Here is a 26,073-nt window from a genome sequence, read left to right as displayed (position 1 = left end):
AGAGGGTAAGCTTGACACTGATGCCTTTTCCATCAATGGGTATTTTGAAGGTCCAGAGGGAGCCAACCTGTTCATCTACCACCTGCCCCAGGAGTTTGGAGATCAGGACCTGCTGCAGATGTTTATGCCCTTTGGGAATGTCGTGTCTGCCAAGGTTTTCATAGACAAGCAGACAAACCTGAGCAAGTGTTTTGGTATGTTGGCTTCTCTTCTGGGGTTGGAAGGGTTAAGTATCGTTAACCACTGAGAATGAGAAGGGGCTGACAGCAGCAAGAACTGGGTTTGAGTTTGGGTTACTATTTAACTTTGAGTTGGTCAGATAATATGACTTGTTGTTGAGCCTCAATTTTTTCATTTCTGTAGCAGGGATGATGGGTTTCTACCCACACTGTTGTTCCAGAGGTTTAAAAAAAAAATTATATATATATATATGGAAATAGCTTGGTCAAAAAACTTTAAAAGTGCCATATAGATGTCAGGTGGTACAGTCAGGAACCTAATTTATCTCATTTGATATAATTTCTGGACTTGTCCCTGCTGAGAAATTTGGGATTTCAACCTCTGCTCATAAGGTGTCTCCTGTGTAAGGAGGACTCAGAATCTCTTTGCCTCATCATGTCCCTCACCCAGGGTTCTGCTTGGACACACAGGTTTTGTAAGTTACGACAATCCTGTTTCGGCTCAAGCTGCCATCCAGTCCATGAACGGCTTTCAGATTGGCATGAAGCGGCTTAAAGTGCAGCTCAAACGTTCGAAGAATGACAGCAAGCCCTACTGAGCGTGCTCCCCTCTGAGACTGGAGTGAGAGGGTCTTCTGGTAAGTGGGGGAGGAGCACCCTTAATGATTCGAAGCCCTAAGGCTGTGTGTTGACAGCCCTGGACCCTGATCCCTGCCACTCTCGCAGGCACAGCTTGCCCTGAAGACTCGGCTACTGCCTTCTGTGGGAGTTTCGCTTCGTACAGAGGACGAGTTTGTGCTTTGGTTTCCAGTGTTTTACTTTGGAGTTTAGGTGCCATATCCTGAGTTTTTTTCTTTATTTAAAGTTTGCTGTGTTTGTAACCAGTGTGTGTTGAGAAGGACCAACATCAAACTGCCCTGGGGGAGGAGGGGGAATGGAGAAACATTAAAAAAGAAGATCAGAGCTTTCCCCAAACTACCCCAAGAGAGAGGACTGAGTGAAACCAAAAACCGACCCCAGAATCTACCTTAGCACAGGAGTGGGTGAAATGAGAACTGGCGCCCAAGAGCCTTGGGGGGCGGAGGCAGGGCTGCCTTTGGAGGTGAGGAGAGTTGACCCATAGCCAGCAGCCCCGGGAGCTGGAAACTGAAGCACCTTCCTGCCTGCCGAGTTCTTGCCACCTATGTTTCAGATTCTTGTGCAAGATTTCTGCTCCTCTTCCCAAGAAGGGGATGACAGTTCTCTGGGAATAAAGCACCTGTTAAATTAGCCTGACATATGCAAAAAGCAGGGAGACATCACCCGTTACTGGCTTTTCCAGCCACCCGTTGGTGTTGGATTAGCTCTGCCTGGCTGGTGGCTGGCTGTTAGGAAAAAGCAGCCAGTCAGAGAGGTCGTTTTTAGTTTATTTCAACACCACATGGCCCATTTCTAACAGGTCCCTTTTAAACAAGGCCTCTAGGGAAGACACTGTCTGGTTTCCTTCCTTGTAGTTGACCACAACAAAGAGTGTCACTTCCATCCCAAGGCACAGTTTCTCTTGAGGGTAAATCAAAGAAGGGCTTATAGAATCTAGCTGAAGGGGGCACCTCTCCTGAGCAGAGTGATCAAAAGCCATTGAATTAGGGGAGGAGGAGGAGCCTGCTTCTTGGTGTACCTGGATCAGAAGGTCTTTTTAAGCCAGAGTGCTGCATTTGTCAGTGGCCAGCACTTACTACTTAGGAGGATGAGAAATATACGCCTGCCTCCTTGGTTGAGGGGTCCCAGATGTAGTATTCCCCCCAAGGCCCCTCTTCTCACCCCTCCAGCCCCTTCTGCTCTTGGGGACAGAGGAGACAACAGGACGTTTACAGCCCCCATGTGGATTTAGTGTTCATTTACCTCAGTATTACCATGTTCATTTTCGTCCTCGTGCTTACAGTTAGCTCCCTGCTGCCTCATACAGGTCTTACTCTGGCTCTTGCCTGTGACCCACACAGCGTCTGGGCCCTGCCTCTGCTCCAAGAAATGCTGTGGGGGTGGAGAGCCAGAAAGGACGTGCTATGGGGAGTGTGCAGCTGGGCAGAGGTAGCCCTGTGGGATCTGACTCTTAGCCAAGGCCAGGGACTGGGTCCCTGGGATCTGAAACCTCACAAACATCAGTCCTGACCCCTAGCAGCAGAGATGAGATTAAAGGGGTTGGTTTGGTATTAAGTCAGTTGGGGGGCTCTCTCCTTGTCATGCTGTCCGTTTGGGTCACAGACAGGGATTGACCGTCTTGCTGTTGTACAGGTAGTTTGGTGGTGTTGGATTATCCCATTGAAGCAGGGACAGCTGTTCCCTTCTCATAGTGATATCTTGGGTCTGTTGTCCTCTTAAGAGACGTGAAACATACTTCTTAAGCTGAACCACGTAAACTTGAATTCCGCGCACTGGGAGAAATGTGTCCTGTGTTTCAAGGATAAAACTGTTCCAAAGGCTTCCAGGGTCATGATGGGATTTTTTAAATAAATGCAAAAAATAAAAATAAAAAAGAAAAAAGAAAAAAAGAAAAAAATGCTAGGTTGGGGAGGCGCTGTTCTGAATCCCAACCGGCTGGAACCAAGAATGTCGTTTCTATTTTTATAGAAGTTTTATACAGCTCCGGGGTGGAGAATATTTATTACCTAAATTATATCTCTGGAAAAGGCCAGGATTTTGTAGAATCCAGAATGTGATTGTTGTACACACAGGGTGCTGTGTATGATTGAAACTACTGACTCTCTGTGGCCCGTTTGCAGCCCAGCTAATAATCTGCCAGAGGGGAAGGAGTTAATGCTGTGAATTGGCAGAGGAGAGAGCTGTGCTCCCCAGGGTGCTGCCGGTGCTGCAGTGATAGCTGACCTTCTGTTCTGTCTTCCTCCTTGGCCATCGTGGGGTTTTCCAAAGCCCAGAATTCCACTCCCTTCCTACTTTCTCTCCCCTCCTCCTCCTTCCTCCATTTCACTATTATTTGTCCTGGGCTCTGGGACCTTATGAAACGCCTTTTCAAATAACATGAAAGGCAAAGGTGCAATCAGCCTGCCTTTGATAGCGGACCCAGAGGTTTCATACCTGCTTGTGGGTTCTCTTTTCTAAAAGGAGGGTGTGCCGCAGCAGAGCCCCGAGCTGCCATAGCAGCCAGCTGGTGAGACCAGGCACTTCTCTCTGCTCTCCTCTCCCCTGCCCAGTGAGTGAGCATAGGAGCACTGCCCTTGAGCACAGTTCTCTCCCCAGGCCAAAGATGGTTTGTGAAGAAGCTGCTCCCCTACAAGTCTCATGGTGTGGAAGGGTTCAGCTCGGAGAGTGGAGACTAGCAGTCAAGTCTTAATCCTTTTCTGTTGTGTGGGGGTTTCACTTACATAAATGTGTTTTCTGCCTATAGTTTTGTTTCTTACTTGGGTTTCATCATGAAATTGATTTGCCTTGAATGCAGCCAGACACTGTCTCCTGGGTCCCACATGAGTGGCCAGGGCCTGCATGGAAGCTAAGAGCTTGGATTTCTGGAAACAAAAGGCCATCCCCATAGAATTGAGGAGAAATCCTGGCCCTCTCCCCTAGAGAGTTTCCCCCACCCCAGCCATTGTCTTACACTTTGTTCTGGGTATGAGGAGGGGAGAGGCTGAAGCTCTGCTCCACCAGAGACCTATCTTCTTCTCCTCGCACTACGGACTTGTTTGGGCGCCTCAGGGGAAATCCAAGCCTTAGGTTCCCTTCTGTCTTTGGCGGTTGGATGTTTTCTTGGTGTCCTCCATGTCCTTTTTGACTTTTCCCTGTGTCCATTGTTAGCATGTGCAAAAGTTCCCTGTCATTACCCAGCCCCCGCCCCGCCCGCCTCCTCATTTCAGGGCTGTACACAGTGAGTGTTCCTCCTCTCTCTCTCTCTCTGTTTGGATGTATTGCTCTGTGTAACTCAGTGGGTCTCCCTCTTTCTGGTTTGTTTTTTTTTCTAGATTCCTGCCGTTTGTTCATCGTTGTGCCTAAAGCATGTCGATGTGGCGTCAAGTACATCGTCCAAATCCCTGTCTCTTCAGCTTCTCTGATGCTTGAACTCTCACCTTTGACCTTGTGTTGACCTTTGATGCTGACGTGTATTTTTATTATGTTTGTTTCTTTCTTTGTTATTTCTTTTTTCTTTTCCTTTTTTTTTCTTTTGTGCTGCCAAATTGGTTTTGCTAGAACGACTGCTGAAGGGGAAATATTTAAACTTGCATTTGAATATAAAAAAAATCTATTTTTCTAGAACTTCATAAGATAACCACTTGATTTTGTGATTCCAATTCTTTGTAACTGTCTTCAGAGCAGCCCTACTAGCACATACCGCGTGGTGTTTGTATTTCTGTGAACACACAGCCAGTCCGTTTCTAGGCTTTGTTTCTCTGTGTGCTTAGTTTTAAAGACAACTTTGAAGTAAACAATGAAATAAAAGATGTCACTAAAACCTTTGAGGCTCCTGAGCACATTTTGCTGATACAGTTTGTGGGGCTTGAGGAGACCGCATGTGTTCTTTTGTTTTTCTGAGTTCTCAACTGCAGAAAACACCTGAACCCCCTTTCCTTTTTGACCGCAGGCTGCAGTTTGGGCCCCAGCCAGCCGTTTTTCTTTTTCTTTTGTGGTTCTTCCCTGTAGTGACCCTGCAGGGAGCCTTCAGATCCCTCTGGCCCCTTCCCCTCAGCCCCGCTGTGCCCACCTCCATGCTTGTTCCTACAGTCTCCACAGCAAAATGTGATGCTTTGATTTTTGTTTTTGTATTGTTTTTGTGTTTTTGTTTTGAATTTTTTCCTTTCTTACTAAGATTATGCCCAGAAAAAACAAGTTTTGCATGTTTCCTGCTGTTTCTTCACACCTTCGTATATATCACCTTCACCTCTCTGTTTTCTATAGTTTGTGCAAAAACTGACCGATTTAAAAGGGTTTCAAAGAAGCTGTTTTAAATTGTTGTGGGGTTGATTATTTTTTTTCAAGATTGTATTGTTTTATTTTGAAGTGGCAACTTTCTCCTCTATTGCCCTTAGAGCGTTTGCCTGTGCACTTAGACTGTCACCTCATGTGGCCTCCAGGCCTTGGCGGCGGGGTGGGGGTGGGGGGCAGGAGGCTGGTTGCTCTGCTCAGAGATGGGTGGGAAGGGGGCCTGGAGAGGCTCGAGGAGCAGAGATAGAACCCAGAAGGTGGCTGTGGGGGTTGGGGTGGGGGGCGGGCAAGAGGTTTAGTGCATTAGGGGTAGCGAGTGCCCCTCAGCCCCAAAGAAGGAGGGTGCTCTTAACCACTCGGAGGGGGCCATCCATGCACTAAGCGGCAATATACCTGCCAGCGCTTTTCCTAGGTGACAAGCACAATACCACAGTCTTCACACTGTTTACAGCCCTGGGCACCAACTACCCCACACTGGCTCTTCACCACAGCTCTGCTCTTGCTTAGCTAGTGGGGTGGGGGTGAGGGCAGGGATTTCTTTTTTTTTTTTTTTTTTTTTTCCTCCTTCTTCTCTTTTTTTTTTTTTTAATTGAGTGAAGAGCCAAATAGCTACTGTCCCTGGGTGCCAGGCAAGCCAGTTTCTTGGTTCCCTGAAGGGAACTTGCTCTCCTCTCTTGTGGCACCATCCAGCCTCAGGGTCTTAGGGACTTTTGAGTAAGAATGTGAATGGTGGAGGGAGAGGCCAGAGGAGACTAGAGGTCAGCAGGATGGATCTGTGGAGGTAAGAGGTTGCAGAGGGAGGAGCTTGTGATGGATTCCACCCAGACCTAAGCTGCTGGTGGGTGGGAGAGCTGGGAAGTAGGATTATCCAGGGAAGGGTGGAGAGGGGGTAGCCAAGTGCTGAAGGAAGGGATCCTGGCAGAATTTCTGCTCTGGGACCCACAGGTTGCCTAGTATTCTGCTTGAGGGCACTCTTACTAGGAAGAAAGGGCAGCCAAATGGAGACCCAGTGTATGGTAGGCTGCTTAATTTCCTGGAAGGGGTGATTGGGTGGAAAGAGGCCAGGAACCCCAGCCTGAGCAAGATTGCCGTGCACCCCACAGTCTGACTGCACAGAGCCGCCTCTGTTGGCAGAAGGCGCTGAGGCTCCCCTTCCTGTGTATTCAGAATCCGTGTTTGCCAATATATTTTGCTTTCAATTCCAAGAGGAGCTCTGGGAAAACCTGTGGATAAAACCAAATGCCAAACGTTGGATGTTGTTCCCTTTTCCTTTTCTCTGATTGTTTTAATTGTTCTGTGGTGGTTTTAATGGATTTGAGACCCTGGAGCGGCAGCTGCCTTTCTGATTTCCAGCTGCTTTTTGTGAATAATTTAAAAAGAAAAAAAAAAAAGAAACTTTACATTTTGGAGACAAACCTGTGTGAGTTTTTTATTGGTACAAACGTTGTATTTAACACTAGGGGTTTTGTACAGTTTTTTGCCTTTTCTACTAGAAAACAATGTAAAGTGATTTCACAATGTGAAGAGAAAAAAAAATTGCCACTATGACCAAACGCACAGTCTGTTCTGCAGCAACAACGGGATTCAATCAACTCAAAAGTCGTGATTCAGCCGTAGAAATGCTTTTCCTTTACCTTGTTTGAGCTTTTCCTTTCTTTCCTGTTTTGATTTGCAAAAGAAAATGTCTTTTTTGTGTGAACTTGTGTTGTACTATGTAGAAAATTATGGATTTTACTTTAATGGTTTAAAAAAAAAAAAGGCAAGAAGAGCCTTTGTCGCTTTTCTGACCTGATCACAGAGTTTGTGTAGTGGATTAAAAAAGAAAAAAAATTGTTACAAGTTTGGAGCAAGGGAGTATGTGTTTAAAAGGAATCTCCTTCCTTTTTTGTGTGTTTTTCCTTTTGTCCCGATGGGGAACCTAAATCTGTTTTAATTGCACAGACACACGGACAAAAAGTCATTTTGTATCTGCCAAGTGTGGTACCTTCCTTTGTTTATTTGCTATTAAACTGTTTGAGAAGAACTGATGTTGTGTTCAGAGTTGTTACTGATTATCGGGGTGGTCATTGGGGTCCTTGGAGCTGGTGCGGGTTGGTGGCATCCCTGAGGAACGGGTGGGGATCCGGAGAAGGTTTCATTTTGGTGTGCCGGTTTCATGCAACCGAACTCACCTAAGCCTCCTGCAAGGACATAATTTCCCCCAGAAAACTACCTTCTGCTTCATCCTCCATTCTTCTGACAACGTCCCTGCTGACACAGGAGCACCTTCAGACTTCTTTGGCAACCTTAATTTTTGTGCTGCTTCCATTGCTAGTATAGGGGCTGCCATATTGCAGAATTGGCCAAACTTGTGGCTGCAAATCCCCTCTCGGGGCTGAGGAGTTTCTGTGCCGCAGGGGGGCAGTCTACCAGCACGGAGTCCCGGAGCAGGGCCTCTTCCTCTGTGGGCCTTCCATGCTCCACCCCAGAGTGGTTCAGCAGCTTCCCCCCCTCATCCTGAGCTCAGAACAAGGTCATAGAAGGGTATTTCTAAGATTAACTTTACTACTTACTAATTCTAGATCTGTCTCCAAGTGAAGGCCAACACCTGAGTCTCCTCAGGCACCCAAGAACTGCAGCTCAACCCTGGGCTGGGAGTCTAGAGGCTTGCAACCAGCACACGGGCTGTGGGGTGTGGGGTGTGGCCGGGTCTCAGCCTCCTCGGAGTCCCTCTTTGTGGGGTGCGTCTGGACGAGCATTTCTCAGTGGGAGTTGCACGGGGTACTAGCCCATGAAATGTTCTATGAAGTAAGAGTTATTTGGGAATAGTGCTTCCTCATTTGCTTTCATTAAAAATAAGTTTAAAAGATAGGGATGCCTGGGTGGCTCAGTTGGTTAAGGGTCTGCCTTCAGCTCAGGTCATGATCCGGGCATCCTGGGATCGAGCCCTGCATCGGGCTCCCTGCTCAGCAGGGGAGTCTGTTTCTCCCTCTCTCTATCTCCGCTCATGCTCTCTCTTGCTAGCTCTCCCTCTCAAATAAAATCTTTAAAAAATTTTTAAAGTGAAAACTTTGTATTACTCTGTAGTAATTATCCTCGCTAATGTTCATTGTTTACCACAGTCCAAGTGCTATGGGAAACCCTTGATATATGTTACATGTTTTAATCTTTATAACATCCCTGGGAGGGAGCTACTCTTCCCGTCCCCATTTTGTAGATGAGCAAACTGAGGTTAAAAGAAATTGAGCTGGGGCGCCTGGGTGGTGCAGTCGGTTAAGCGTCCGACTCTTGGTTTCAGCTCAGGTTGTGACCTCAGAGTCTTGAGGTGAGGCCGGGCTCAGCGCTGAGTGTGCAGTCTGCCCGAGATTCCCTCTCCTTCCTCTGCCCTTCCCGCTGGTGTTCTCTCTCTCTCTCTCTCAAAATAAATAGTAAAAAAAAAAAAAAAAAAAAAAGGAATGGTGTTGCCTATTAGAAAGTGGTGTGCACTGAGAATCAACCCAGGTCTGCCCACCTCCCAAGCCCTTTCTCTTAGGCACGACTGAGGGAAGTACTGCAGAAAAGCAAATAAACATGCTTCAGTTAACCTGTGTCTTCTCATCACACGATTGCACGGTGTCCTCCAGGCTCTAGTGAAGGGAAGCTGGGGGGCCTTCCGCTCTTGTGGCTCCCTCAGGGGGTGAACCGTTGCAGCCTGGCCCTCCTTAGAGCAGCTGTCTTGGTGTAGAAGGGATTTACTGGTAACTCCCTGCTCCCAGGTAGGTGGTCAGCACGGTCGATGAGGTTTCACTTCCCGTGAGGAGCGGGGTGCTTCCTGCATCATTCCTGCCACTCAGGTTGTTCCGTCATTCCTGTCCACTCAGGTCCACCACTATTCTTTACCTAATTGGTTTTTTTTCCATTGTGGCAAAATACAAAAATTTTTTTTAAAGATTTTATTTATTTATTCGACAGCGATAGAGACAGCCAGCGAGAGAGGGAACACAAGCAGGGGGAGTGGGAGAGGAAGAAGCAGGCTCATAGCGGAGGAGCCTGATGTGGGGCTCGATTCCAGAACGCTGGCATCACGCCCTGAGCCAAAGGCAGATGCTTAACGACTGCGCCACCCAGGTGCCCCCAAAATTTTCTTCTTAAACCGTTCGTAAGCAGGTAATTCAGTGGTATTCAGCACTTTTACAGTCTGGTAAATGGTGGCGTCAGTTACACCACCTGAGGCTTTAAACCAACTTGAAATGCACTTATTTCAACTTCACGTCATTCTGACCATTAATATTTATGAAATCACAAGTTTCATATTTTAATTGTTTTTAAATGTACATTATATGTGTTTAAGTACACATTAAACCACATAACCAACATATATGAAATGCCCATAAGGTGCCTTCTCAAAGAGGGCATTTCACACTCTGGGAAATGGGGCCAAGATGGAGAGTCGGGGGCTTTGAGGACTCCCTTCCTGACTCGTTTCCTCTGTGCGGACAGGGTGGTTGAACCTGAAGTGCTCTCCCATCTAGCAGATTCTCCTGTCACTCAAGATCAAGGTGGCAGATCTTGTCTTTAAGTCTTTGCTTTGGGACTCTTGCTCTCCGGAGGTAGAACTTGATATAAAAATAGAATGTGAAGTACAACTTCCATCTTTCAGTTTGACCTTGTACTTAGGCTTTTGTTTCTGTTTATAATTTACCAAAAAGAATATGCCCAAAGTACTGTTTTTAACCTTTTAAAAATGTAGGCTTGTGCACCTTTGTAATCATATAGCTTTGTCTGAAACTGTATTCCTTTTTGAAACCCACATGCGGTCACCTTTTATTTTTGAATAGATTCCTCAGCACCTAGTTATGGCCACACTCCTGGTTCCCGGGTCACCACAGAGGCAGCCCCTGTGTCGGCTTTCTTGGCCAGCACGCACCTCCCCCGACACTCCCAGGTCTTCCACACACTGTGTTCCCCTGAGCCTCTCAGTCCCTGATGAAGAAAGGCATCCAGAAGGAAATGAGATCAGGTTTGTGACTTCACCGCTGGGAATGTCACACAACTGTCAGCGCTGCCCTTCCAGGAGGGATCAGAGATGGCTGTTTCTTGCACCTTCTGCCTCTCTCAAGCATCTTCTTCTCTCTCAGGAGTCCTTTCCAGCCCCCACCATCTGGTGTTTAATTTCTTCTGCATACATTGACTTTCTCTTTTCCTGGTAAAGGCTTCAGCTCTAGGGACGGCTCTTGCTTTTTTAAATCAAAGAATCTTGGGAGGGAAAATGAAACACGGTTCAACTGGGAAGAGCCGTCCTGACATCCCTGCAGCCACGGCTGCAGGGCTTGAGGCCTGCCTGCATCCCCACTAACGCCCCCTCCACCCCCAAGGGGGTCCCACTGTCCTGAGGCCTCCTGATGAGGTTTTGGTGTTTTTAAACCCATACAATTGACCCACTCAAAGGGGACCCAAGTCCTTGGAGTTCAGTGTTGTGCAACCATCACCACAACCTAATTTTAGAACATTTTCTTCACCCCTCAAAGAAGCCCCGTACTCATTAGCAGTCACTCCCCTTCTCACCTCCCCCTCGTTCCCAGCCCCTGGCAACCGTGAATCTTTCTGCTCTAGAGATTTGCTTATTCTGGACCTGTCCTGTAAATGCGGTCGTAGAATATGTGCCTTTTGTTTCTGGCTTTCACTGAGCCTACCTCCCAAGGCATGTTCTTTCCTCCCCCTCCTTGAGAGCAGCTCACCGCGCTAGGCTTGTGCCACCTGCTGCTGCCGTTCCTGGTCCTGAGCCTGCCGCCTCGAAATCCAGCCACGTTCCTGCCGCCCCTGCCCCTTCGACTTCTGCAGCTCCTCCTCTTTACCCACTGCACGGCCGCCTCACCCTGCCTCTGGCTGCCTTCTGGACCTGCCTGCCCTGTCCAGTTCGACGAGCCACTAGCCACTGTAGCTGTGTAACTAAGAGTTTTCATTCCTCACTTTCACCACGAAGCCACATGTGACCGGGGGCTCCTGTACTGGACGGTGCAGGGCCTACAACATTTCCATCGTGGCAGTCACTTCAGTGGTCACGACTGTTCTAGATGTTACTCTGCATTAGGAAGACGAAATAGGGGCGCCTGGGTGGCTCAGTCGGTTAAGTGTCCGACTCCTGATCTGGACCCAGGTCTCCATGTCAGGGTGGTGAGTTCAAGCCCCGTGTTGGAGCTGTTCTCCTCGCCCGCCCCGCACCTGACAGCATGGGAAGGCAGAGACTGAGGCGCGGAGAAGCTGCAGTCCCTGTCATACAGCTGGGAGTAGGCGAGGGGGGTTTTTAAGCCAGGTCCGCCTGATTCCGACGTGCCCCTAGAGCATATTCCTTTGAGAGCGTCTAAGGTGGGCCCCGGGTTAAACTCCATCTCTGGAACGGAGCTTCATGAAGGCAGGGACCCTGCATGTCTGGTTCCTCGCCGGAGCCCCCGGGGCTGGCAGGTAACAAGTGTTCAGGAAACGTTTAACGAATCAATGAGCAGATGCCACAAAATGCTGGTGGTTTTGTTCAAGAGCCTCCTGATGTGCTTCCCTCTGCCCCACTACATTCGAGTTGGAGCTGGAAGTTTCCATCCATTCCAGAAGAAAGGGAGTAATTTCATAGCTCGTTATGGATTGCTCGCTAGTTCTCCGCAGGCCCTCAGTGGCCATGTAACAAGACAGCCAAGTCCCTTAGAGCGACTGCACAGGAATTCTAACACAGGTTCCAGGCAGTGGCCAGGCGTGCCGTCCCACCAGGAAATTGGTGCCAGCCCCTGCGTGGCCCTGGGCTGCTGGAGGGTCCCTTTGGCAGTCTGGGAACTCCCCAGAGAGGGGCAGCCACCTGCGGTCCTCCGGCCTTGAGAGTGCCGCTGACCCAGTCATCCCTGAGGTCAGGTGCGCCCAGAGGCTTACATAACACAATGACCTTTTACAAAATCATTTTAGGGCGCCTGGGTGGCACAGGCGGTTAAGCATCTGACTCTTGATTTCGGATCAGGTCATGATCCCAGGGTTGTGGGATCGAGTCCCACAGTGCGCTCCCTGCTCAGCGGGGAGTCTGCTTCTCTCCCTCTCCTTCCGCCCCTGCCCCCCCCCCCGCTCTCTCTAAAGCTTTAAAAAATCATTTTAGGGTTTGAGGGTTTTTTAAATGCAAAACAGTAATACAGTTCTGTAGAAGAGACTTCAGAGTAAGGCGGGAAAAGCTTTGTTCAGGAATCTCTTAATCTGGTTATCCCACCAGTCCCTGTGACCTTGGGCAAGTGACTTGTTCTGTCAGCCTCAAATTCCTCATCTGCCAAATGGAAGTGAAAACACCCACCCAGCAGAGCCGGGAAGATGAGAGATTGGCTCAGGGCCGCCCCTGGCAGACACTCGCTCAACTTGCTAACAACCCTAAGTATATAAAAGTTAAAAGTGAGCGTTTCCCCATCCCACAGCCCATTGATAACTGTTAAACAGATGGGGTAAGTATGCTTCCAGAATTTTTCTCTCTATAGACAAAAAATATGTACATATATAATTTCTGTTAATAAAAATGAGATCGTGCCATCATGTACAGAATATTCTGCATGCGTTTTTTCAGTTACTATGTCGCGGGCACCTTTCCATCTGGGTGTGGACACCGGGGTCGGCAGCTTTCATTTGAGAGGCTATATAGCATGTCATGGTTTCTTAACCACTTTCCTACTGGACATAGATTCTTTCTCGTTTTCCCACTATTATGGACAGTAAAAGCCAATTCCAGGAAGGTTCAGGAGGCCCATGATTGGAGCATTAGTTCAACGACTTGTTTTCAAAGCAAGGTCTTGTTTTATCTTTTCATTTGGTTTTCATAGAAACATTACCAGAGAGGTGATAACCCCATTTACAACCAGGAAAATGAATTTGTTGTGAGGACAAACTGCCCCAGGACCCCACGGCTCGTGGCAGAGGGGGCCTGGGACAGTCCCCTCGGGTTACGTTTGTCATGCTTTGGAATAGGGGCCGGGCAGGTGATGCAAGGGAGTGGAAGGAGTCCCATCTAAGATGACAAGTGACACTTGGCCTCAGTGTCAAGGCGACCACAGTGGGAGTGAGATGCGGTCTGCACCGTGCAGAATCCCAGGGCCCGGTGTGCCTGAGCCTCTGGTCTTCAGGAGAAGCACGAAATGCAGAGTTTTGTCTGAAGTCTCCCAAGTGACAGATGGAGCCCAACCGACGTGGAGCTCTTCAGCGCTCACGTGCCAGATAGACACACAGAGACCCCTGCTTCAGGCCCAAACTTCAGATTTTCTACTTCTGATTAGAAAGCAGGGGTCTAACCTGTGAGGCCTGAGCTGGTGCCTGACACGACGGCACTTGGAAGAAGCCTCTGTGCCCCTGTGTCGTACCCCAGCCCCCCCGGGAAGTTAAGTGGCCCAGAAAAGACGGTTGGGTCTTGTGGTTGTCCTTCCAACTTCCAGGGGCCATTCGTCTGCCTCCACCTTAGCCTCCTTCGTATACAGTTCCTCCAGCCACCCTGACCACAGTCTTGGCCAAGGTTCCCAGGGAGCTTGTGTGTCAGGTAAAGATCACTGTGATTTCTGAAAATGGGTGTCCCATTCCCCTTTGCTTGTCTCCCTCTCCATCCTTTCTGGGACAGTGTCGTGGTTAAGAGTGGGACCCCTAAGTCACATCGCTCAGATCCAGTCCCCGCTCGGTCTCTAGCTGTGTGGTCTTGGGCAAGTCATGTTACTGCTCAGTGCCTCAGTTTCCTTATCTGTAAACTGGAGGAAATGCTTGGCTCAGAAAATGTTAGCTGTCATCTGTTGGTCTCTCACTTTGCCAGGGGCCGTGCAGGTGCTGGGGTACAAAGACAAACCACAGCACTTGCCTCAACGGAGCTTGACTTTGACATAAGTTTGTGCAGTAGTCAGCGAAGAAGGAGGAAACCTTTCTCCTGTAAAGTTTTCACGTTTTGAGATCATTTGAGTTCTCAGGTACCCAGAAGGCTCCCAGACTCCTTTGGGGCACGGATGCGGGCTGCCCGTGTCCTTCCCGCCAAGCTCCGGTCTGGACTATTGAGTGGAAGAGAATCTGCGAGCCCTTCAGCACTTTCCGTGTGGGCCCAGCTTACTTCCCCTCTGGAGGTTAACTTTCACCAAGGACCCACCCTCCCAGATGAGAGGAAGATCCCAGCCAACTCCCCTGCACCTCTCCCCCTCGCCCCCTCTCCCACCTTCCCGAGGTGAGGGTTCAAGAGCACTTCCCCTGGGGAGCCCTGATGGCCTTGCCTAGTCCCAGGGGTCTACTCCTAAATCCTCTCCACCTCTGCTGAGCTGTGACCCCGGGGCCTAGACCCCTGAGCTGGTGATGTGCCCCCTGCCCCAGATCGCCCTTCTCTGGACCTGCTCTGCTCACAGTAAACAGGAAGCCGTCTCTGCCCCCGGGGCTGGGGCAGGAACATGGCAGATAGGCTGTGAAGCCTGCAACAGTTGCTTTAAATTTCAAAAGTACTTTTGTTCCTCCCCTTTGGCCCATTCATTCCTTCAGCACGTTTATTGAGTAACCCCTGTGTGCCCGGCCTTGCCCTGAAAGTTGGTGAGACAGTCACTGCCCATCCGCCTGAGTAGGGGAAACAGATGTTAAGCAAATAACCTTATGGATGACCATAAAACTATAGAGAGAAGTCTTGTATCAGAATGGAATGTAATTCTGCATGAAAATATAATAAGCCGATTCACCCTAACTAGAAGGTCACTAGGCAGAATGCTGGGGTAGAGAGGAGGAAAAGAATCAAGAGGCACAAAGGCCCTGGGGCAAACAGGTTGGCCATTCTTCAGAAGGGGAACACAATAAAAACGAAAATAAGAAGATTTGTACACACATGTTCATAGCACTGTTAACTCTTTACAGCCAAAAAAGTGAAACAACCCCCAAATGTCCAGCAGCTAATGAACGGCTCAATAAAAGGGTAGGTCCCTGCAATGACTGCTACTCAGCCATCAAAAGGAATGAAGTACTGATTTACAGTATGGTTGAACCTTGAAAACATGAAGCGAAGTGAAAGAAGTCAGTCACCAAAGGCCACAGGTTGTATGATTGCATTTCTATGAAATGTCCAGAATAGAGAATTCCATGGAAAGCAGGTATGGGCCATGCGCTGTGTGAGTGCCGACGGGGCGCCAGACTGGCTCAGTGGAGCGAGTGGTTCTTGATCGCAGGGCCTTGAATTTGAGCCCCATGCTGGGTGTAAAGATTGCTTAAATAAATACACCTAAAAGACAAAACAAAGGGCCACAGACTGAGTGGCTTAAACAGTAGAAATTTATTTTCTCACAGTTCCAGAGGCCGGAAGTCAGAGATCAAGGTGTCCAGAGGGTGGATTCCTCCTGAGGCCTCTCTCCTTGGCTTGGAGATGGCTTGTGTCTTTCCTGTGTCTTTATTTGGTCTTACCTCGTCTGTGTCCTGATCTCATGACACTAGTCGTACTGGATTAGGGCCCACCCTCATGACCTCACTTTACCTCTTTACAGACGGTGTCTCCAAGTACATCCCATCTGGGGGTTAAAAAGTCAGCATATGAGCCTGGGTTCCTGAGTCGGTGAAGTGTCTGCCTTCGGCTCAGGACATGATCCTGGGGTCCTGGGATCAAGTCCCGCATCGGGCTCCCTGCTCAGCGTGGAGACTTCTTCTCCCTCTGCCTGCTGCTCCCCCTGCTTGTGTTCTCTCTCAAATAAATAAATAAAATCTTAAAAAAAAAAAATACACATACCCACACACTTAGAGGAGTCTCTGAGGTTTTGAAAACAAAAACAAAAGAATTCAACTTACGAGCCTGGGCGCTCAGTCGGTTAAGCAGCTGACTCTTGATTTCAGCTCAGGTCATGATCTCAGGGTTGTGAGACAGAGCCCAGTGCACTAGGCTCCGTGCTCAGCAGGAGTCTGCTTGAGCTTCTCTCTCTCCCTCTTCCTCTGCCCCTCCTCGGGGTTCATGTGTGCACACTCACACACACACTCTGTCTCTCTCAAATAACTAAATAACTCTTAAAAAAAAAAAAAAAGAATTGGGGCACCTGGGTGGCTCTGTTAAGTGTCTGCCTTTGGCTCAGCTCATGATCCTGGGGCCCTGGGATGGAGCCCTGCATCGGGCTCCCTGCTCAGTGGGGAGGGTGCTTCTCCCTCTGCCCCTCCCCTGCTCATTCTCTCCCTTTCTCTCTCTCTCTCAAATAAATTTTAAATATCTTTAAAAGGAGAATTCAACATATGAATCAGGGAGGACATCACTTCAGCTATAACAGGAGGAATGGAGTGACTGCTTATCAGTATGGGGCTTCTTTTTGACGTGGTTAAAATGTTCTGGAATTAGTGGTGATCGATGCACAAATTTGTGAATGTACTCAAAACTCTGTCCACTCTGAAGGTATGAACTTTGCCTAGGGCAAGATTGAGCCTGGTGTGCAGAGAGGAAGGAGAAAAATGGGGGCGGGAGGAGACGAGCTGGTGGAGTTGGCGGGATCCCATTCCCTAGAGCCTCTCCACACTAGGAGCCCCCATATTTCAAGAGTTTGCTCCCTGCATAAGACGTTGCCCTTCTCCACAGTGTCTGGCATTAAAGCTCATTGTTAGGGACCCTTTCAAACTGGGATGGGGATTGGACTTGGGACACTTCTTAACCCTTCAGGGATCAGCTCCTGTCCCTGTGGGCAGTGTGCCAGGGAGCAGTCGGACACAGCTCGGGATGACCTCTTGCTGTTCTGTGTCCTCTTCAACTAGGAGGTCATTCGTTCTAACAATCCGCTGCGGGAGGTAGCAGTGCGCTCTTGCCCACAGTCACACGGCCCACACAGCTAGTAAATGGCAGAGTCAGCCTGGCTCCAGGGTCCACACTGTTCCCCACTACCCTATGCTGCCTCCAACAGCCCCCTGAGTCAGGGCTTACTAGCCTGTTGTTATCCTCATTTGACAGACGAGGAAGCTGAGGCGCAGAGAGGTGAGCGACTTGGCTTGGGAATGGTGGGGGCATGCCCACGGATAAGAGACCTCGGTGCCCAGTGGCCAGCGAATCCCAGAAACAAAGCCTGGGGGAGGGTAGGTCTAGGGGGAAGGTTATGATGGGGAGAGGCAGGGCTCAGGGCCGGCCACCTGCCTCGCTTCGTCCCCACTCCTCCAGGCCCTCAGCTCGTCCCTGGAGGCGGATCCTTGGCCAGGCTGCCGGGAGGGCCCGCACTGCCAGGGAGGTCGGGACCGGTGTCAGAGGCTCTGAAGGGACACCAAAGAGGGTGCCCGGGGCGCAGGGTGCCTGCATCCCTGGGAAGCCGCCTCCCAGCTTGGGGGTAGGTGCGGCAGAGGCCCGTGTGACACTGTGGCTGACATTCCTCAGCGGCCACGTGGCCCCAACTGGCAGGGACAGCTGCGGAGAGGGGCCGGACGAGCTTTGTTCTCAGGGTGGCGCCCGCTCTCCATCCAGGCCCTGCTCGGCTCCTGCCTCACGCTGCTCTCCTTCCTGGGGCTCCGTGGGCAGCTGGCATCGGGGTCCCCGCCATGAATGCCTAGAAGCCCAGAACCACCCCGGTCTCTCCATCCTTGGGCGGCTCGGGGCTCCAGAACGATGGGGCAGGACCAGACGAAGCAGCAGATCGAGAAGGGGCTCCAGCTGTACCAGTCTAACCAGACGGAGAAGGCACTGCACGTGTGGACGAAGGTGCTGGAGAAGAGCGCCGACCTCGTGGGGCGCTTCCGCGTGCTGGGCTGCCTGGTCACAGCGCACTCGGAGATGGGCCGCTACAAGGAGATGCTGAAGGTGGGCCCGGGCTTCGGACCCTCCCGCCTCTTCAGGCACCCCCCTGTCCCGCAGGCCAGCCGCCCAGCCCTGCGGGGCTCTGAGTCCAGTCTAAGGCCCTCGTGGCCTTGCTCTTCGCTCTGAGACTGAGCTTCTCAGCTGCAGGGTTCGGGAATCTCCAGGCCGAGTCTCGGAATCTAGGTTCAGCCTTCCTGTTTGCGCTGCCGAGTCGGAACCTGGGGGGGCATGAGCTCCAGCTCTGGGGCTGGGGGTAGGCGGGTGGGCGGGTGGTGCCGCTAGGGGTCGAAAGGTGAAGGCTATAGGTCTGAGTTTGGCTCCAGGCCTCTGACGCTTCTAGCCTATGGCTGCGAGCGGAGAACTCATCTGAGGCCTCGGCCGTGAGCGCTGGGTCCGAGGCCTGGGCGGCGAGGCAGGGAGGAGGCCCGGGTCCGAGGCTCGGAGTCCAGGCTGACCGCCCCGCCCCCACCCTCCGGGCAGTTCGCCGTGGTGCAGATCGACACCGCCCGGGAGCTGGAGGACGCGGACTTCCTTCTGGAGAGCTACCTGAACCTGGCGCGCAGCAACGAGAAGCTGTGTGAGTTCCACAAGACCATCTCCTACTGCAAGACCTGCCTCGGCCTGCCCGGCACCAGGGCAGGAGCCCAGCTCGGAGGTCAGGTCAGCCTGAGCATGGGCAATGCCTTCCTGGGCCTCAGCCTCTTCCAGAAGGCCCTGGAGAGCTTCGAGAAGGCCCTGCGCTATGCCCACAACAATGACGACGCCATGCTCGAGTGCCGCGTCTGCTGCAGCCTGGGCAGCTTCTATGCCCAGGTCAAGGTGGGCCTGGGCCCGGGGGCGGGCGGGGGAGGGTCCCCTGACACCCTCCTGCCAGCAGCGCTCCCCATTCAGGACCTTGCTCCGTCCTCCCACAGAGGAGAGTCTGAGAGGGAAGACTCACCCAGGAAGGTGGAGACTTCCCAGGAAGGGCAGGGCCAGAATTCAAACCTTGATTTGTCTGCCTTCCTGGGGGAATGGGAGGCTGGCTCTTGTGAGGACTGGCCATGAACCCGTACTGCCCCGTGTTTGCTATGTGGTCTTGGCTCCTCTCGTCTCTGAACCTTGGTAGGTACGTCTATAAAATGAGGGAGGATAGGGCCCACCTTCCAGCGCGGTCGTAAGGACTCGTTCGTCAAGTATTTATTGACTGTCCACTCTATGCCGGGCTCTGCGGGCTTGGGATGCAAGCAGGGAAAACAACAGCCAAGCCCCTGGCCTTGGGAAGCTTGCATTCTGGAAAAAGTCAAATAAACACAATCAGTAAGTCAATCATAGCACGCTAGAAAAGTGCTAAGGAGAAAGGAAGGCAGGAAAAGGGGGTGCGAAGTCCCGAGGACGGGGTGTCGCAATTCCAAATAGTGTGATTGGAAGGCCTCATAGAGGTGCTGTCAGTCTGATGACGGAAGCACATGAGAGGGTAAGCCATGCAGAAATCTGGCAAAAGCTTGAAAAAGAGACAACAGTTAAAGCAAAACCCTGCCCTGGATGAGGAGGGGGGCATAGCTGGCCTATTCCAGGGATGGGGGAGCCAGTATGGCCACGGCAGGTGTGTGAGAAGGAGGTAGGAGGTGGTGAGAACGAAGAGGTAAGCGGAGTGGGGTGGGGAGAAGGCAGATCGGGATGAACTGACAGAGCCAGTGACGATGACTTGTTTCTGGTCGAGTGTTTGTTCTCCTGGGACCCTGAGGCAGCCAGGCTACGCTTGGGCCATGGGGAATGTTGATGCCCGGCACAAAGTAGATGCTTGATAAATCTTGGGGTAAATGGGCGTATACATGCTGATGAATCAGAGGCGGAGTGCAAGAAAATGAGAGTCATCCAGGACGACACCGAGGATGTTTTCAGCAACCAGACGTAGGAAGAACCCACTCAGTGAGATTCGCTAGATGGGAGAGGGATGGGGTGTTTTAAAACCTTTTCTATTATGAAGACAATTACCCATACAGGAAAACTGAGAGAATAATATCATGAACCTCCATATCCCCACCACTTAGATTGAGCGATTATTAATATTATGCCATATGTGATTTACATATTTTTAACTGAAGTGTTGTGACATGAAATTATAGACATCGTGGTATTTTACCCCGAAGTAGTTCAGTATGTATCTCTGAAAGAAAAAAAAAAGACATTTTCTTATATAAGGACACTTTCTTACATAATCACAATTATCTCTTGTATTTCTCCGCTTATCCTGAAAACACGCCTCTACCCTCGGCTTCAGTAAATTGGAACCCAAACGTGCACACGAGTAGGGGGCATTCTGTCTCCTCTAAGTCTCCTTCAGTAGAAGATGGCTCCCCTCCTCTTTGTTTTCCAGGATTTATCTAACAAGGCAGGCTGATTGCCCTGTAACAGGTTTCATTTCGTTGTCCCATTGCTTCCGCGAGGAGTCATGTGACTGGGTTTTGTTTTTGTTTGTTGGCCTGGAGCCAAGTGCAAGCTTTCCCCTCCCCTTTGCTCCCTGCGAACTGGAACTTAGTGACCTGGGAAGACTCGGGTCCCACCTCTTTGGTGAGACGACCGTGTCAGTGCCTCATCACATCCGATAGAGGGGGCGACAACCCCATCTCTCGGTTTTAGGGTTAGCGTTTTTTCCTTTCCTGACCAGCAGGTGAACTTGGGGGGGCGTGACGCTCCAGCCCCCTGTAGAAATTCAGCTCTGAGGCCCCAGTTTTCGTAATGGATTTAGCACCCAGTGATGTTTGTTGCCCCAATCAGTTCTCTTCTTCCAACTGTAAGGAAACGGCAATTTCCAACAACTTTCCTTCTACAGTTGTTGGCTGGATTTTTCTCTAAGGAAGAACTCTCCCCCATCACATGGGGCTGTTTGGGTCCTCTGAAATGCAGTTCCTACAGGAAAGACAGAATAAACACTTCTTCCTCTAGCTACCACTTTGATGATGAGGAGTTAAAGTCACAGCTGCCTTCCGTGATCATACGTATTTGTTTTGATTTCTTGGGGTGGAGTACTGTTATGAAACCCTGCATTTTTAAAAAAATAGTCAGTCTTCTTCAGTTAATTGCAATATTGTGCCTTGTGATGCTCAAATTATCTTGACTTTAGCTAATGGAATTCCTTTAATACGGCTCCTGTGTCCTTTTGGAGAGACCTTATTTAAACATTGAAAGCGTTCTTGTTTTCTGCAACGATGAACTGACCCAGGCTCATTTTGTATATTCCCTGCCCCAGACCTGGAATCAGCCATTTCTCTGGGCTCTTTTTGGTGGGAAATTGTATTAAAGACCAAATGTGGGTTCTCAAGGTGCTCATTGCTACTAGGTTGTGATGGCTTCTAAATCTTTTTAGTTGCCAAGACAACTGAAGTTTATGCTAATATTTGCAATTCAAATCTAATGTTTCAGGATTTTCCTTAATTTATTTTAATCTTGATTCTCTTTTTTCTTAGACTGAAAATGTTGGCTTTTAGCAACGTATTTACATATTTATTTTATCCTACAAAATACTTTCCAAAGACAATACCAATATTACTTAAAAAAAAAAAAAAAAGACAACCGAAGGAAGTTTAAGATTTCTTTGCTGTTCTTTTGTCTTTATCAAATATCCCACTATGGATGAACTGTCCAAGGTCATACATTGAAATAATTATTTTTTTCTGTGTGGTTATATTACTGTATTGCAATATAATTCATTATAGTATAATGATATCTTATCGCATTATATTTTTATAGTATGTTGTATTATTATTTTATACTAATTCTATAATCAAACTTTTTATAATTAATTAATTATATTAATTTGATATTTTGCGGTTAGGGTCATTTATTTCCATTTTCTATTTTTAGGGTTTTTAAAAAAGTTAAATTAAAAAATTTTGAAGCAATAGAACATTTACATGGCTTCAGATTTTAAAATTATGTCACAAGGGGCACTGAGCTGGCTCCGTTGGTAGAGCGTGCGACTTTTGATCTCAGGGCTGTGAGGTCCTGCCCCATGTTGCATATAAAGATTACTTACATAAATAAAACTTAAAAAAAAGTACATAACAAAATTTGTGAGAAACAGGTTTTTATTGGAGTTCTTTTTGGTCATATTAACTTGGAGATGCTTGTTAGATACTAAGTGAAAGATACAGATTTTCTATGAGAAAGAACAGAGCAATGGGGCTATAGCTGAAGGGGACACGAGGTCAAAAGAAGGTTGTTTGATTTTGATTTTTTTTTTTAATGAGGTAAGAAATGCCAGGATGTGTTTATACGCCAACAGGAATAATTGAGTCCGAAAGAGACGGGGGCTTTGTTCCAGCGCCCCTTGGGGGGACTCACATCTGTAGGAGCAGGGATTCCTCCTCCGGAGTGGCAGGCAGGAGGCAGAAAGGTCCGTCTTGAGGACTTGGTGGAGAAGGGAGTCCTCTCTGACTTTCTCCTGTTTTCCCTGTGGAGTATGAAGGAAGGTCATTAGCTGATAATGGACAGGTAGAAAGAGCATTTGGAGGTTTGAGGAGAAAGAAGGGGTGAAGGAATGATTTCATTGCCTCAGAGAGTCTGTCCCGATGTTCTTGGGAGCTCACTGTGCTGGCAATCAGTCACTGAGCCTTTGCTGAGCACCTGCTGCTGGGTACTGGGGGGCAAACACTAGTGGGGGGCCTGGTACCCCCTTTTGTGTGTCTCTGAAGATAAGGGGCCCAACTGGGACTAAGAAGAGAAGCCAACTGTATTTTTGTGCCCATTCATTCATTCATTCATTCAACAAATACTCATTGTGCATCTACTAAGTGCCAAGAACTGTGCTAGGCTCTTGGGATGTTGAAACCTGATGAAAATCCCTACGTTCATGGAGCCCACACCTTTTCAGTGGCTGTTCCCTCTGCCCGGATCACTCTTTCCTGGGACACTTGCATGAATGAGTGAACACCAGCGGGGCCTAGGGGTTGACGGAGAAGCCAGGCAGGCCCTGGAGCCCTTGACTTAGGGGCAGCTCTGGCCATTCAGTGTGCCCCTTCTTGTCCCCCCTCCTCCCTGTGTCCCCCGCAGGACTACGAGAAAGCCCTGTTCTTTCCCTGCAAGGCCGCAGAGCTCGTTAGCGACTACGGCAAGGGCTGGAGCCTCAAGTACCGGGCCATGAGCCAGTACCACATGGCCGTGGCCTACCGCCTGCTGGGCCACCTGGGCAGCGCCATGGAGTGTTGTGAGGTGGGGCAGGAGGGAAGGCGGGCAGGCGGGGGGTGGCGGTGTGGGCTCGGGGGTCCTCCTTCCCCATCAGCCCGCTTAGGGCCCTGAGATTTGCCCTTGGCCCCCTTCTCCATGAGCCCCTGAAGGATGCATCAGTTCTGCCCACCTCCCTGCCCCAAACCTCACTCCCTTCCAGTCCATTCTCAGGGGAGGGGGCTTCCCTCTGCCCTCCCCCCACACACTCCCTCTGTGGGGACTCTAAATAGGAAGAGAGCCAGTCTCTGGAGCGCCACTGGCCTGGGTCCAAATCCTAGCGCTGCTACTTACTAGCCAGGTGCCCTTGATCAAGTCACTTCCGTCCACTTCCCTGGGTGTCGTGAGGCCTCAGTGGTTCCGTGTGGGGCCTCGGCATTGCGCTAAGTGTACTGCGCTCCGAGGACGCTGGCGGTCCCTGCGCTGCCCTGTCAGAGTGGCGCACTGAGTACTGACACCCCCGTGGTGGGGGGCAGATGGGAAGGCTGAGCGGCCCGCCTCCCTTCATAGGAATCTATGAAGATTGCTCTGCAGCACGGGGACCGGCCACTACAGGCGCTCTGCCTGCTCTGCTTTGCCGACATCCACCGGAGCCGCGGTGACCTGGAGGTGAGGTCCCTGGGGTGCGGAGGGAGGGGCTGCAGGCCTGGCCCAGTCTGACTGCACCCTTCCCCTGGCTGTGCAGACAGCCTTCCCCAGGTATGACTCCGCCATGAGCATCATGACAGAGATCGGGAACCGCCTGGGGCAGGTGCAGGTGCTGCTGGGCGTGGCCAAATGCTGGATAGCCAGGAAGGCGCTGGACAAGGTGAGGTCTCTCCCCAGGGCTCCCATTTGGGGCCGGTAGGTCAGCCAACAATCTGTGGGGCTGGTCCTGGGCAAGACTCGTGCAGACGTTTTGTCTAACATCAGCCTCACCGGAATCCCATGAGGTGAGTACACTCCAAGTCATCTTCCAGACTCAGAGAGGGCCCATGACGTGCCCAGACCCACGACTAGTAAAGGGCCAGAGCTGGGTTTGAACTCAGGATGCTTTAACGGCTTTCACGATTTCACAACACCCAGTGAGACAGGAATATGCTTCCCATTCTGTATCTGAGTAAACTAAGGCAGCAGGTAACTTGACCACACAGCTGTGTGACTGGGCTCCAGCCTCCTTTTGCTACCTTCACACACACGCAGGGTACCTGCCCGGCCATGCTGTCCTCCCCAGGCCCGCCCCTCCCGGCCCCTTCCTTTCCTGTGAGCCAAGGCCTCTGTCAGACAGCTGTGCCTGCAGCCCTGGCCTGTGCTTGCCTTCCAGGCTCTGGAAGCCATCGAGAAAGCCCAGGACCTGGCCGAGGAAGTGGGGAACAAGGTCAGACCTGATTCTATCTTCTGGGTCTGGAGTCAAGAGCCCAAGGTGGGATCTCGGGTGTGTGGGGAGGGCCGCCCTGAGCCTGCACATGCCCTGAGCCCTTCTGGACCTCCGGGAGCTGCCCCCACCCATTCCCAGACCCCGGCTGTTTCTCTTCTACCCACTGAGTGCTTTGGAGGGCAGGGCAAGAATTCCGTAGCTCCCAGGACATCAGAATTCCTCAGAGTTTCCTGATGGTCATTTAAACTCCCAACGGTGGGTTCACTCACTAAGAGCGGGGCACACACACGTTCTTCTAGGTATTGGTCCCAGTCCTCACTGTCTCCCTGCAAAGGGTGCACAGCGAGCCCCATTTTACAGTTAAGGAAACTGAGGCTCAGGGAGGTGCTCCAGGTCCCACACTTTGTACCTGGTCTGTCTTAACTCCAAAGCCCTTGTTCCTCCTGGAGTATGTGGCCTCTCAAATTCAATCATTGTATCCAAACCTTTAAAAGTTGAAAATAGGCTCAATGTTTCTTCTAGAAGAATACGAGTTTCTCTGGGATCCGGTGCACACCCCAACGAAAATGTCAAATTTCTTTGTTTTTGGATAGATTATAGCCACTCAATTTTACCCAAGTATCTCAGGTCAGTCAGAAATGCTGATGAGCTGTTGTATTTAATTAACAAAAACAGGAGAGCAAATTAATTATTATGGAGTCAATGCAGCAGATCTGGTCAATAAAATCCTTCAAAAACATGGGGTTCCCAGCTCCTTCTAGGGGTGAGGACCAGAGTCTACCTGTCTCACCTCCTCATTCTGCACGAGGGCAAACCAAGGCCCAGAGAGGGCGGGGCGTTTTTCCTAGGCCCATCGGCGAGGCAAGAACGCGGCTGGGACCAGACCCGGTGTGTCCTGACTGCCCGGCGGGCCCTCGGGGACAGCGTCTGGGGCTCTCCGTCCTGACTTGGCCTTTCCCCGGCCGCAGCTCAGCCAGCTCAAGCTGCACTGCCTGAGCGAGGGCGTCTACCGCAGCAAGGGGCTGCAGCGCGAGCTGCGCGCCCACGTCGTGCGCTTCCACGAGTGCGTGGAGGAGACCGAGCTCTACTGCGGCCTGTGCGGCGAGTCCATCGGCGAGAGGAACAGCCGGCTGCAGGCCCTGCCGTGCTCCCACATCTTCCACCTGAGGTGAGGGCGGCACCCGCGGTCTCTTTGGGGTACGCGGGCCTACGCACAACAGTAACAGCGAATGTAGCCTCTCTGCGTGCTAAACGTGTCCTAAAAGCTTCCCCCATAATAACTCATTGAATCCTCCCAGCAGCCCCATGAGCAGGCCATCATTCTTCTCCCCAAAGAGAAGTGAGCGAGGCCCCTCAAAGGCCATGGGATTCAGACACCCAGGGCCAGACCCGCCCTATGGGACAGAGTGCCAGGGGCAAGCAGGGCCCTGGGGAGGAGCCTGGGGGCCCTACCCTCTCCCTTGACACCTTCCCAGCTCCTGCAGGGGGGAGGGGAGGAGAGAGAGCCCAGGCCCAGGATGGAAGCCTGGGTTCAGTGAACGGACAGAGTCCTTTGCCTCCCAAGGTGCTTGCACAACAACGGGACACGGAGCTGCCCCAACTGCCGCCGCTCATCCATGAAGCCCGGCTTTGTGTGAGTCCCACCAGCCGTCGTGGGCTTCTGCCTCACGTCCCCCTGCTCCCCGTCCACCATCATGCTGCGCCCC

The 26,073-nt window shown here is 50.7% G+C and overlaps 3 protein-coding genes across 12 annotated transcripts in view; all 3 read left to right on the top strand.

The window, feature by feature from the left end:
• The window catches only part of CELF1 (CUGBP Elav-like family member 1), a 79,814-nt gene extending 64,126 nt beyond the window's left edge, over positions 1-15,688 (top strand). For 7 of the 9 annotated variants that reach the window (XM_040639087.1, XM_040639089.1, XM_040639088.1 and 4 more), the window contains 3 exons: positions 51-194; positions 651-817; positions 906-4,612. In XM_040639087.1, the coding sequence (XP_040495021.1) occupies positions 51-194; positions 651-778 (272 nt within the window). In that variant the 3' untranslated portion in view covers positions 779-817; positions 906-4,612. Of the gene's footprint in view, positions 1-50; positions 195-650; positions 818-905; positions 4,613-15,541 lie in introns of those variants that run through there. The other 2 variants (XM_008700983.2, XM_008700982.2) reach the window with 2 other exon arrangements.
• Positions 15,689-17,616: 1,928 nt separating this feature from the next.
• RAPSN (receptor associated protein of the synapse) lies at positions 17,617-26,004 on the top strand. Of its 2 annotated transcripts, XM_008701087.2 has the most exons (8): positions 17,617-17,808; positions 18,286-18,624; positions 22,840-22,998; positions 23,521-23,619; positions 23,696-23,818; positions 24,314-24,367; positions 25,336-25,535; positions 25,932-26,004. In XM_008701087.2, the coding sequence occupies exons 1-8, from the start codon at positions 17,617-17,619 to the stop codon at positions 26,002-26,004; spliced, it is 1,239 nt and encodes a 412-aa protein (XP_008699309.2). The 2 variants fall into 2 exon arrangements, with proteins under 2 accessions (XP_008699309.2, XP_040495019.1); XM_040639085.1 differs by lacking the exons at positions 23,696-23,818; positions 24,314-24,367.
• PSMC3 (proteasome 26S subunit, ATPase 3) overlaps positions 24,193-26,073 on the top strand; it is a 9,594-nt gene continuing 7,713 nt past the window's right edge. Inside the window, exons 1-2 of the mRNA XM_040639082.1 lie at positions 24,193-24,197; positions 25,106-25,111. The gene's annotated coding sequence lies outside the window, so the exon portion shown is untranslated. The remainder of the gene's footprint in view (positions 24,198-25,105; positions 25,112-26,073) is intronic.

The sequence above is a fragment of the Ursus maritimus genome, unplaced genomic scaffold (assembly GCF_017311325.1).
Source record: "Ursus maritimus isolate PB19 unplaced genomic scaffold, ASM1731132v1 scaffold_23, whole genome shotgun sequence".
NCBI lineage: Eukaryota > Metazoa > Chordata > Mammalia > Carnivora > Ursidae > Ursus > Ursus maritimus.
This window is presented reverse-complemented; position numbering and strand designations above follow the sequence as displayed.